A 14,115-nucleotide genomic window follows, 5' to 3' on the forward strand; every position below is an offset into this window, starting at 1 on the left:
AAGATGACAAAAAATCTGTAGTTGACAGTTTTCCTTCAAAATCACCAGTTGTAGACCAAGTTCATTATGTAATTGAGGAAGCTGGAAAGAAATCACCACTTGCTTCATCGCCACAACCAACAGTCGACGATAAGGTTGTTGAAGATGACAAAAAATCTGTCGTTGACAGTCCTCCTTCCAAATCACCGGTTGTAGATCAAGCTCATGATGTGATTGAGGTACCTGGAAAGAAATCACCACTTGCTCCATCGCCACAACCAACAGTCGAAGATAAGATTCATGATGATGACAAGAAATCTGCAGTTGATATGTCTCCTTCAAAATCACCAGTTATAGACCACGTTCATGATGTAATTGAGGAAGCTGGAAAGAAATCACCACTTGCTCCATCACCACAACCAACAGTCGAAGATAAGGTTGTTGAAGATGACAAAAAATCTGTTGTTGGCAGTTCTCCTTCAAAATCACCGGTTGTAGACCAAGCTCATGATTTAATTGAGGAAGCTGGAAAGAAATCACCACTGGCTCCATTGCCAAAACCAACATTCGACGATAAGGTTGTTGAAGATGACAAACAATCTGTAGTCGACAGTTCTCCTTCAAAATCACCGGTTGTAGATCAAGCTTATGATGTGATTGAGGAATCTGGAAAGAAATCACCACTTGCTCCATCGCCACAACCAACAGTCGACGATAAGGTTGTTAAAGATGACAAAAAATCTGTCGTTGACAGTCCTCCTTCCAAATCACCGATTGTAGACCAAGCTCATGATGCAATGGAGGAAGCTGGGAAGAAATCACCACTTGCTCCATCGCCACAGCCTACAGTCGACGATAAGGTTGTTGAAGATGACAAAAAATCTGTAGTTGACAGTTCTCCTTCAAAATCACCAGTTGTAGACCAAGCTCATGTTGTAATTGAAGAAGCTGGAAAGAAATCACCACTTGCTCCATCGCCACAACCAACAGTCGACGATAAGGTTGTTGAAGATAACAAAAAATTTGTAGTTGACAGTTCTCCTTCAAAATCATCAGTTGTAGACCAAGCTCATGATGCAATTGAGGAAGTTGGAAAGAAATCACCACTGGCTCCATCGCCACAACCAACAGTCGAAGATAAGATTCATGATGATGACAAGAAATCTGCAGTTGATATGTCTCCTTCAAAATCACCAGTTATAGACCACGTTCATGATGTAATTGAGGAAGCTGGAAAGAAATCACCACTTGCTCCATCACCACAACCAACAGTCGAAGATAAGGTTGTTGAAGATGACAAAAAATCTGTTGTTGGCAGTTCTCCTTCAAAATCACCAGTTATAGACGACGCTCATGATGTAATTGAGGAAGCTGGAAAGAATACACCACTTGCTCCTTCACCACAACCAACAGTCGAAGATAAGGTTGTTGAAGATGACAAAAAATCTGTAGTTGACAGTTCTCCTTCAAAATCACCGGTTGTAGATCTAGCTCATGATGTGATTGAGGAATCTGGAAAGAAATCACCAGTTGCTCCATCGCCACAACCAACAGTCGACGATAAGGTTGTTAAAGATGATAAAAAATCTGTAGTTGACAGTTCTCCTTCAAAATCACCAGTTGTAGACCAAGTTCATGATGGAATTGAGGAAGCTGGAAAGAAATCACCACTTGCTTCATCACCACAACCAACAGTCGAAGATAAGGTTGTTGAAGATGACAAAAAATCTGTAGTTGACAGTTCTCCTTCAAAATCACCAGTTGTAGACCAAGTTCATGATGGAATTGAGGAAGCTGGAAAGAAATCACCACTTGCTTCATCACCACAACCAACAGTCGAAGATAAGGTTGTTGAAGATGACAAAAAATCTGTAGTTGACAGTTCTCCTTCAAAATCACCGGTTGTAGATCTAGCTCATGATGTGATTGAGGAATCTGGAAAGAAATCACCAGTTGCTCCATCGCCACAACCAACAGTCGACGATAAGGTTGTTGAAGATGACAAAAAATCTGTAGTTGACAGTTCTCCTTCAAAATCACCAGTTGTAGACCAAGTTCATGATGGAATTGAGGAAGCTGGAAAGAAATCACCACTTGCTTCATCACCACAACCAACAGTCGAAGATAAGGTTGATGAAGATGACAAAAAATCTGTAGTTGACAGTTCTCCTTCAAAATCACCAGTTGTAGACCAAGTTCATGATGGAATTGAGGAAGCTGGAAAGAAATCACCACTTGCTTCATCACCACAACCAACAGTCGACGATAAGGTTGTTGAAGATGACAAAAAATCTGTAGTTGACAGTTCTCCTTCAAAATCACCGGTTGTAGACCAAGCTCATGATGTAATTGAGGAAGCTGAAAATAAATCATTACTTGCTGCATCGCCACAACCAACAGTCGACAATAAGGTTGTTGAAGATGACATAAAATCTGTAGTTGACAGTTCTCCTTCAAAATCACCGATTGTAGTCCAAGCTCATGATTTAATTGAGGAAGCTGGAAAGAAATCACCACTGGCGCCATCACCACAACCAACAGTCGACGATAAGGTTGTTGAAGATGACAAAAAATCTGTAGTTGACAGTTCTCCTTCAAAATCACCAGTTAGAGACCAAGTTCATGATGTACTTGAGGAAGCTGTAAAGAAATCACCACTTGATCCATCACCCCAACCAACAGTCGAACATAAGGTTGTTGAAGATGACAAAAAATCTGTAGTTGACAGTTCTCCTTCAAAATCACCAGTTGTAGACCAAGCTCATGTTGTTATTGAAGAAGCTGGAAAGAAATCACCACTTTCTCCATCGCCACAACCAACAGTCGACGATAAGGTTGTTGAAGATGACGAAAAATCTGTAGTTGACAGTTCTCCTGCAAAAACACCATTCGTTGAGCAAGCTCACGATGTAATTGAGGAAGCTGGAAAGAAATCACCACTTGCTCCATCACCCCAACCAACAGTCGACGATAAGGTTGTTGAAGATGACAAAAAATCTGTAGTTGACAGTTCTCCTGCAAAAACACCATTTGTTGAGCAAGCTCACGATGTAATTGAGGAATCTGGAAAGAAATCACCACTTGCCCCATCACCCCAACCAACAGTAGAAAATAAGGTTGTTGAAGATGACAAAAAATCTGTAGTTGACAGTTCTCCTTCAAAATCACCAGTTGTAGACCAAGCTCATGTTGTTATTGAAGAAGCTGGAAAGAAATCACCACTTTCTCCATCGCCACAACCAACAGTCGACGATAAGGTTGTTGAAGATGACAAAAAATCTGTAGTTGACAGTTCTCCTTCAAAATCACCAGTTAGAGACCAAGTTCATGATGTACTTGAGGAAGCTGTAAAGAAATCACCACTTGATCCATCACCCCAACCAACAGTCGAACATAAGGTTGTTGAAGATGACAAAAAATCTGTAGTTGACAGTTCTCCTTCAAAATCACCAGTTGTAGACCAAGCTCATGTTGTTATTGAAGAAGCTGGAAAGAAATCACCACTTTCTCCATCGCCACAACCAACAGTCGACGATAAGGTTGTTGAAGATGACGAAAAATCTGTAGTTGACAGTTCTCCTGCAAAAACACCATTCGTTGAGCAAGCTCACGATGTAATTGAGGAAGCTGGAAAGAAATCACCACTTGCTCCATCGCCACAACCAACAGTCGACGATAAGGTTGTTGAAGATGACATAAAATCTGTAGTTGACAGTTCTCCTGCAAAAACACCATTCGTTGAGCAAGCTCACGATGTAATTGAGGAAGCTGGAAAGAAATCACCACTGGCTCCATCGCCACAACCAACAGTCGACGATAAGGTTGTTGAAGATGACAAAAAATCTGAAGGTGACAGTTCTCCTTCAAAATCACCAGTTGTAGACCATGTTCATGATGTAATTGAGGAAGCTGGAAAGAAATCACCACAACCAACAGTCGACGATAAGGTTGTTGAAGATGACAAAAAATCTGTAGTTGACAGTTCATTGATGATTGACATTCATGATGATGACGAGAAATCTGCAGTTGATATGTCTCCTTCAAAATCACCAGTTATAGACCACGCTCATGATGTAATTGAGGAAGCTGGAAAGAAATCACCACTTGCTCCATCACCACAACCAACAGTCGACGATAAGGTCGGTGAAGATGACAAAAAATCTGTAGTTGAAAGTTCTCCTTCAAAATCACCGGTTGTTGAGCAACCTCACGATTTAATTATGGAAGTTGAAAAGAAATCACCACTTGCTCCATCGCCACAACCAACAGTCGAAGATAAGATTCATGATGATGACAAGAAATCTGCAGTTGATATGTCTCCTTCAAAATCACCAGTTATAGACCACGCTCATGATGTAATTGAGGAAGCTGGAAAGAAATCACCACTTGCTCCATCACCCCAACCAACAGTCGAACATAAGGTTGTTGAAGATGACAAAAAATCTGTAGTTGACAGTTTTCCTTCAAAATCACCAGTTGTAGACCAAGCTCATGTTGTAATTGAGGAAGCTGGAAAGAAATCACCACTTGCTCCATCACCCCAACCAACAGTCGAACATAAGGTTGTTGAAGATGACAAAAAATCTGTAGTTGACAGTTCTCCTTCAAAATCACCGGTTGTAGACCAAGCTTATGATGTGCTTGAGGAAGCTGGAAAGAAATCACCACTTGCTCCATCACCCCAACCAACAGTCGAACATAAGGTTGTTGAAGATGACAAAAAATCTGTAGTTGACAGTTCTCCTTCAAAATCACCAGTTGTAGACCAAGCTCATGTTGTAATTGAGGAAGCTGGAAATAAATCACCACTTGCTCCATCGCCACAACCAACAGTCGACGATAAGGTTGTTGAAGATGACAAAAAATCTGTAGTTGACAGTTCTTCTTCAAAATCACCGGTTGTAGACCAAGCTCATGATGTAATTGAGGAAGCTGAAAAGAAATCATTACTTGCTGCATCGCCACAACCAACAGTCGGCGATAAGGTTGTTGAAGATGACCAAGTTGTTGACCAAGCTGAAATTGGAGCTCCATCCTCGAAATTCCCAGTTGTTGAGCATATTGACAATGAGATTGACAAAACGGGAAAAAAATCTCAAGACATCTCCAAAATATCTGAAATTTCTTTAGGTATGACATCCGTTGTTAAAGATATTTCAGAAAAATTATCTTCCGTAATTGTTATTTCTTCTGATGAACAAGACGATGAAAAATGTGTTCTTAAATCACCTAAAACGTCGCCATTCGAAAAAATTGGATACGACAAGCTTATTGATATTGATATCATTTCGAAACCTGATCATGAACAAAATTTAATGGAAGAAACAGATACTGACCACACATCAAGCATAAAAAGCGGAGAAACAACACCTTCAGAAAAATCTCAATTATCTAAAACTGAAAATGAAGCAACAGAATCTCTTTACGAAACATCTTCTAAAATCGAGGAAGTAGATTCAATAGCTAAAATAGAGTCAGACAAAAAACATTCAACGTCATCTTTCAGCATGACTAAATCTGTGGTTGAGTCTGTTAAATCAGCTTTTTCGGACACTATTCAATTTATCAGTAAAACATCAGAAATATCTATGTCTCCAAGTGATGAGGTTGAATTGGACCGAACACAGACCGAAGAATCACACCAGAGTGATCTGTGCAGCCAAAAAGATCAAATTGAAAAGGGAATTGTTGATGCTGAAGTTCCAGAGATTTCAAAATCCACTACATCGTCATCTTCTGAAGAAACTGGTCAAAAGTCGTCAATATCGAGTGAAGATAGAACTTCATTGGGAATTGAATCAGATGATACGCATAAAATTCGAAAGAGGTCGATAGCTTCATTGTACGATGAAACAATCGATGAGAAACCGTCATCTACAACAGAAGAAAGTATAAAATCTGGGCATTCGTCTCCAGAACTTTTAGAAAAGGACACTTCAGTTTCCAAATCAATATCGCCAATTATAACTAGCATTATTGAGTCTAAATTTTCTGACCATGTAGATAGTAAGACAGAAACAACTAGTGTAAACTCACAACAAAAGATATTTTCGTCTGAAGAAATTTCTTCAGAAAAGTCGATTTCATCGTCCCATAAAGAATCAGTTGTTTCTTCAACCTCGTTTAAAGAGAAAGATTATATTGTAAAAGAATCTTCAGAGAAAATCACATCCGAGTCAACTGAAGAAAAAACAGTTTTTGAAAAAATAACTAAAGATTCAAAAACACTTCCTCTTAGATCTATTTTAAAACCAGAATTGGACAGAGACATTTCTATATTAGAAAGATCTCCATTATCTCCTCCATTAATAATGGATGAAGATGAAAAGCAACATACACCTGAAAAATCAATAGATGACAAAACAAAATCAACGGAACCGTCACCGTCTATTTCGGATACTGAATTATTATCAAAAAAAAATCAGCAAACGGTTGAATCAAAAATAGAAACAAAAAAAACCGAACAATCAGAAAAATCTGATGAAGATGAGCAAATGAATACTTACGAAAGAACATCATATGATAAAAGTGAAAGGGAAATTTCAGAAAAATCTATCAAAAAATATAGTGAATCTGTTGAAAGTTCTTCAATATCAACTTCCGAAATTGGAAAGATTTCTAGTGAAGAAAAACATTTTGAAGTTAAGGATAGTATTTCAACGTCTAACTTAGTTTCTGATTCAAAATCACAAATAAAATCTACTTCGCATATGATGGAAAAAGAAAAATACACTTCTTCTGAAAAATTCGAAACGACCATAGACGATATTCACGAAGACGAAAAGCGCAAGTCTTACCCGAACGGTGATGTTAAACAAAAAGTCATCGTGTGTTCAATGTCGGAAAGTTCTCTTCTAGAAAGTGACATCGATGTAGGCGAAACCTCAGACAAAGAAAATACACTTTATACTAAATTACATGATACTCTCGAAGCAATCGATACAGAAGAACCAATATGCGATGTTTCAGCAATGATAAAAGATCTGAACCTATCAGGCGAATGTACTCAAGATATGCCCGATGTCGAAAGACACATTGATACTAAATCATATTTATCGCAAAAAAGTGGACACTCAACTCCTCCAACAGCACCAGTGAGCCCCATAAATAAATTTGCATCGCAAGAACAATCCCAACCACTTAGGCAAGTGAAACAATATTTCGAAGAAACTGAAAAGAAAACTTCTGAAATCGTAGAAGAGACCCAGGAAATTGTCGAAAAAACAGGCGTAGAAATAACCAGTTGCGATATTGTAGTTAGCAATTATGATTCAATAGTGAAGTCCCTAAATGGTGACATCGTCACTAAAACTATGACCATAGGTGATGATTTTGTAACCCAAAAAATATCGACACTTACAGAAAAATCACATAAACAGCAAAAAGATTTGGACGAAATTGACGATGCAGCTTTAATTAGTGGTATTCAACATTCAGTTGGTAAATTCACCACAGAAACAGACACTACAACCAAGATAATAAAAGAAGGCGAAAACTTAGTGACGCAAACTATAACTACCGTAACGACTAAAGAAATTGTTTCAAAGGAAGATGGCACACCACAATCAGTAAAAACTACCATTGAAACGACCACAGTGAGTAAAGGATCAGATGGTTCTACAAAAACCATAAAAGATACAAAGATGACAATATCGGAATGCTCATCTACTTTGAAGTCCATAGCTACACCAACTAGCGAAGCAGAAAAAGCAGAAGTTGAAGGCGATGATGCCTTACCTAGCACACAACAATTAACAGACGAACAAATTCAAATGGACGAGGAAGTCAGCCAAGAATCACAATTAGAAGGACTCGAGGTGATTGAACCAAAAGAATTGAGTACCGAAACTCGTACTGACTATATCAAAAAGGGAACGATTACTATTAAGAGAACAACTACGATAACCATAATTAGGGAAACAATGTGTGATGTAAATCGTTCGCCGAAAAAAATAAAGGAAACTGTAGTAACAATGGTGGAAGACGAACATCCTGATGGTTCTGTAGAAGAAAAAACGGAGAAAAAGATAACAATTTACGATTATAGAGAATCCTCAGTAAAAGAAGAATTTGACGAGAGTATGATTGAGGAAACATCTACAGAAACTGATGTAAAAACTAATGAAATTTGGATTAAGTCCGAATTGATTCTACAAACTATAACAACGATTACTAAACGTGATGTAATTACGTCAAAAGATGGTTCAACCAAAAAGATCAGAACAACTGTAGAAACTATAACCGTAAATAAAAGATCAGACAATTCTACAGAAACATTTAAAGATGTCAAAATTACAATATCGGAAATAAAGACTCAACAAACATCAAGCCTAGACAACCTATTGAAAGATTATAGATCTTCGGGTGAAGTAAAAACTAATGAAGAAAAAACATCTTCAATAATAAAAGAAGAAAATATTGAAATTACACGAAATATTACTATAACAACATACGTAGTAGAACTTTTGGATAGTGAAGATATAGTAAGAAAATTAAAAACCACCACTCAAACTGTCACCGCTGATGAATATCCAGATGGAGCAGTGAAGACCACGACAGATACTAAAATATCTATATCTGATGTTGTACCTGAAATAAAACTCACAGAAAGCGCTTCAGATGAATCTGAAAACATTGAAGACACTACAGTAGACACAGATATAGTTAAAAATCGTTTGATTGAAAGCGGAAAAGAAATACTTCAAACGATAACTACAGTAACTACCCGAGAAGTGTTCACTGGAAAAGACGGTGGATCAAAAAAAGTGAGAACCACTGTAGAAACAACAACAGTTAACGAATCATCCGATGGAACGATAGAAACCACAAAAGATGTAAAAGTTACTATTTCGGAATACAAATCAACATCTTCCAAAAGTTTAGAAAATATTTTGAAAGGTTTAACTATTAGCAGTGAACCTCAAGTTACTACAGATAAGGACACAACAGAGATTACACGAAATGGTGTAATTATTTTGAGAACTATAACTACGATCACAACTCGACAAGAGTATTGCAATCAAAATGGCGTGGTTCAAAAAATAAAGACAACTATTGAAACAATCACCGCAGACGAATACCCAGACGGAGCCACGGAAACAACTCGTGACACCAAAATTACCCTTTCAGACGTTGCTGAAAAGGTCCACACTCCTCTGGGTGAAGCTGTAACTAGTGAAACCGCAGATGACGAAGTCGAAGATACTGAAACTGAAACAGGCGTCGTCACAGACATTATAATAAAAGAAGGTAAACAAATAAAACGCACAATTACTACAATAACAACCCGAGATACCCTCGCTGGCTCAGACCCGAACATAAAAAAAGTCAGAACCACTATAGAAACGACAACTGTCGATGAACATCCTGATGGTTCCACTGAAACGACAAAAGATATCAAGATTACAGTATCAGAAAGTCAAGTCACTTCTTCAAACGAACTAAACTTGCTGTTACAACATTTCAAAGCGACGGGAAAAGTTAAAAAAGAAACCGATGTAAAAAACAATGTTGTCATGGAAGGTGATGAATCTATTAAACAAACTATCACAACTCTCACAACAAAAGAAGAGATGGTTCACGAAATAGACAATAACTTAGCGATAAAAACAGTCATTGAAACTACTACTGTGAATGAATCTCCCAGTGGAGCTATTGAAACTATCAAAGATGTGAGGACACAGATAACTTATTTACCTTTAGGTACAACCTTTGAAGATTTTGATTCGTTAATAAAAACAGATGAGAAAGTAGACGATGACAAATCAGACGAAGTAATGGAAAAACCTGTTGAAACGGAAGTGATTGAAGACATTCAAGTTGAAGATTTAAAGAGTCCTCTTGATTATAGTAAAAAGATTGGAAGTAAATCACCTAAGCAATCATCACCCGTTGGAGAAAAATCACAAGAAACTGAAGTTTTCACCAAAGTTTTAAATGAAGATGGAAATGAAATCACCCAGACAGTAACCGTCAATACAACTCGGGAAATTATCGCTCCGGGAAAAGTTAAAGTTACAGTTGAAACAACGACCGTGAGCAAAGACAAACATGGTTACACTAAAACTACTAAATCTATCAAGACCACAATCTCAGAAATCACTGAGGAGATTGTAGAAACTATTGATGACGGTGAATCAACGACTACTTTACATAAAAGTGACAAAAAGTTCATATTAGATCCCATGAGTACTTCAATATATGGTGCATTCTTAGACGAAGATGATGCTTCCATATCGATATCTAAAAAATCCACCGAGGAATCGTCGTTCAAATCTGAAATTCAAAAGTCAAGCAAAACTTCAGCGGATCATCACTTCTTAGAAGAAGCCGATATCAATTTTGAAAAAGCTCTTGAAGAACACAGAAAAGTACGTGGGGCAGATTTGATGTCTACAATTACCTCTAAATATGAATATTCAACTGATGAATTAGAAAAGGCAAGTGTTTCACACAAAGAAACCTTAAAAGAAGAAACAGTTGAAAAAGTATCACAGTCTTCTTCGTCTTCTTCTTCGGAGAAGAAAGTCGAAATTAAATCAACCAAAGAAAAAAGTGAAAGTAGTGAATCTAAAAGTACTAAGTCGATGAAAGATCCTATCGAAGATTGGGGCAAACCTTTAGGTCTTCCAAGTCCAATCCCACCAACAAATGGTAACGACTCTAATAAAACAACTCCTAAAAAAGAGAAACGCTCCACTCCGGCAACTGTTGCCAACAAAAACAAAATTAACCAAGAAAAAAATAGAGAGAATAAAAAGTTAGAATCACCAAGTAGGAAAAAGAAAATTCAACCAATTTATATGGACTTAACTTATGTACCACATCATGGAAATTCGTACTATTCGGCTGTAGAATTCTTCAAAAGAGTGCGTGCTAGATATTACGTGTTCTCTGGTACTGAACCATCCAAAGAAATTTACAATGCTTTACTCGAGGCAAAACAAACCTGGGAAGATAAAGATTTAGGTAAATATCATATGCAATCCAGTGCCATTAATTTAAAGCCATAAATTATAATATATGTGTATAAAAATAAATATTTGTATATTTACAGAAGTGACAATAATACCGACGTACGATACTGATGTTCTTGGATATTGGGTAACTGAGAATGAAGAACTTCTAGAGAAGTACAAAATTGATCTATCACCATCAGCTTCTCGATGCACAATCAACCTTCAAGATCATGAGACGTCGTGCTCAGCCTATCGACTAGAATTCTAGGTGTCAGGGTTGTTTGTAGCTTTCTCATCAGAAAAAGACACTCTTCCTAAGTAAGCAGTGTTTTTGATATGCAAGGAGTAACAATTTTTTTTAATAGTTTACTTATATTTTTATTTTATTTCATTTTCAGGCATTATCAGTAAGTGCACTTAATTTTTTTATATAGTAAAACACAGTAAGTATTAAAACATGGAAATTATTATGTCATCTATGTTTTAGTACACGATTCAATATACTATATATATGTACATGCCCTGTGACGTTAGTGTTACAATTTTTTCAATAAAAGAAAGTCTTCAAAAATCTAATAAATTTATAAAAATAATACTCCTTGCAATCAGAATAAATTTTTTATGATGAGATAGCTATTAAAACAACGTAAAAAGATTAAAAACTAATGTGTGGAAACATGAATGTTCAAGTGAAAAGTTAAATCTTGCCAAAGTAAAAATAATATTGAAACTCAATCTAGATTATTATACATATAGTGTCCCATGCAGTGAAAAAAATTGTGAAAAGTGTTAAAAGAATCATTAACACGAGGCGTATGTAAATATTCCTAACCATCAAAAAGTCAAATCATAATAGATAAATTTATAAATAAAAGACGTCCAATGAGCTAACTACTACAAATAATAAAATATGAAGGTGTGACTAAAAATGATATTTTCTATAATTTGTGATATTACGATATATACAAATATAATACTTCCATATGTTTGTATTAAAATTATAAAATAATTGTAAGAAAATAAACCTTATGTAGAAAGAAAGAGACAGAGAGAGAGCCTCAAAAAATTTTACGCTGACATAAAGAAGAGAGGTTTATTTTCTAGTAACAAAAAAAACTCTTCTATTCAAAATCGGTACAAAATTGTGAAACGACACATTTCGGAAATAATGACACTGAATTTTTCCCACGGAATTCAAAACATCGTGACAAGTCAATCTAATACATGCATACATACAACATAATGTATCAGTCCTAAAATCAAAAGACATGAATTTTGAATTTCGACAAAACATGCGGTAAAATAAAAATAAATAATTTCAATTTATTTATCAACAGGGTATATCTGAAATGAAGATATATTAAACAACAATGTACACAAGCGCCCACATACATGTGCACGTGAATATACCTTTATTGCAAAACAAATCGTCGGCTATAAGTTGCTAGCGGGCTTTGTTCACATATGTAGTATTAAATCAATACATAATAATATCTTATTATTTATACAAAAAATCTAATGTTTATACTTTTTTTTTATTATTGTGTTGCAGCAACGACGCTTAAATATTCAAAGTTTTGTATTTGTGTGCATGTATGTGTGTGCGCCTGTGCGTATCTATGTATTTATATATGTATGTACATACATACATATGTGTATATTCATAATGAACATGGAATTTTAAAATATAAAGATGTATATTCAAAAGTGACACACTTCAACTGCGTCCAATCACAAAAATAAATTTTGAAAAAAATCAACGATCTTGTGAGACAAAAATTTATGCAAAGCAAGTGATGATGGAGATCTAGTATTTTTCAAAATCCACTAGCAAACATTTCGATTTTATTAATGTTAAGAAATTTTATTTAAAAAAAATATATATATATTATTAGAAATTAATATATATTATACAATTTTATAATACACTGCTTGTATAGGTTCGACGTATGAAGAGAAAATTTACATGGAGTGCAGAAATAACTTCAGTTATTGGACGAAGAAGGTGAATCCATTTATTTTTTGGTTTCAAATTAAATTAAAAAATATTGCATTAAAATAAACATCCACTAATATTAATTAGGACATTGAATTAGTAAGTAAATGAGGATTACATATATTAAATTAAAATAATATTGAAAAAAATGGCCATACACTTGGCCACTCCCGAGTTGACAAGCAAGTGGATGTATGGATTTCATGAACGTTTGAGCACAACTATTACGAGCTTCAGGTAGCTTTTTCAAGTGATATCATGATGGTTAGTTTAATTTTGATTTTTTCCATTTATTTTTGTGATAGATTGGGACTATTTTGTTAGTATCGCATGATACGATTGAGAGTTTATGTTGATTTAGGTGTTGCGTATAAAATATACATAATAGTCATTTAAAAATTGATTGAGTCGGAGAATCAGTCGGAAATCGTTGAAACCGTGCGACGAGAATTGAATATGAATTATAAAGCTATGAGCTTGGACAGGTTATCTCCCCCTTTTACCCCTAATTAAACAAATTAAAGAAAGCGGGGAGAAATTTAATTTAGTCTTAATTAAATGAAACAAATCGATCTTAAAATGCTAATGTTGCATAATTGCGTTAATTTTATACTCCCCTGTATAGTCACAATTTCAGCGAGCATTCAATAAATTTTAATTAAATTATTAAATGCCGAACATAAATTATTTTTAGAAAGGACGTTATACAGGAAATAAATATATATATATATTTTAAACCTAAAATGTGATTCCTAGTATTTTCTAAGTTTTTGCTTTAAATATCGTCAATTTTTGTGTTTGTATAATTGTTTAAACATCAATTTTATATACTGAACAAATATGATGTTTACGTGAATTTAAATACATGAATTAAAGCTTATTTAATAATTTTTGTAATGATTATAAATACGATATTTCAAACGTCACGGATACTATCATGAAAACTAAAATACATACATACAAACTAAAATGGCTTGACGAAAATTGAAACATTAAGATGCTTTATATTTTTATTATTTTGTGTATAAAGTATGATTATTGATTGTTTATATTTATATATGTATTATAAGAAAAAAATGTGAAATGTATAGGATATATACAAAGTATGGTGCTACACATAGAATTGCCTTGATGGAAATACTGAAAATGAGCGAACGAGCTGAAAATATTGAAACATCCTGA

The 14,115-nt window shown here is 35.2% G+C and overlaps 1 protein-coding gene across 1 annotated transcript in view; it reads left to right on the forward strand.

Annotated features, from left to right (window-relative positions):
* The window catches only part of LOC143910811 (uncharacterized), a 142,131-nt gene extending 130,089 nt beyond the window's left edge, over positions 1-12,042 (forward strand). The window contains exons 11-12 of the mRNA XM_077429407.1: positions 49-10,947; positions 11,036-12,042. Of these exons, the coding sequence (XP_077285533.1) occupies positions 49-10,947; positions 11,036-11,205 (11,069 nt within the window). The 3' untranslated portion in view covers positions 11,206-12,042. The remainder of the gene's footprint in view (positions 1-48; positions 10,948-11,035) is intronic.
* The last annotated feature ends 2,073 nt before the right edge of the window (positions 12,043-14,115 follow it).

This window comes from Arctopsyche grandis, chromosome 4 (assembly GCF_051622035.1).
Source record: "Arctopsyche grandis isolate Sample6627 chromosome 4, ASM5162203v2, whole genome shotgun sequence".
Lineage (NCBI taxonomy): Eukaryota > Metazoa > Arthropoda > Insecta > Trichoptera > Hydropsychidae > Arctopsyche > Arctopsyche grandis.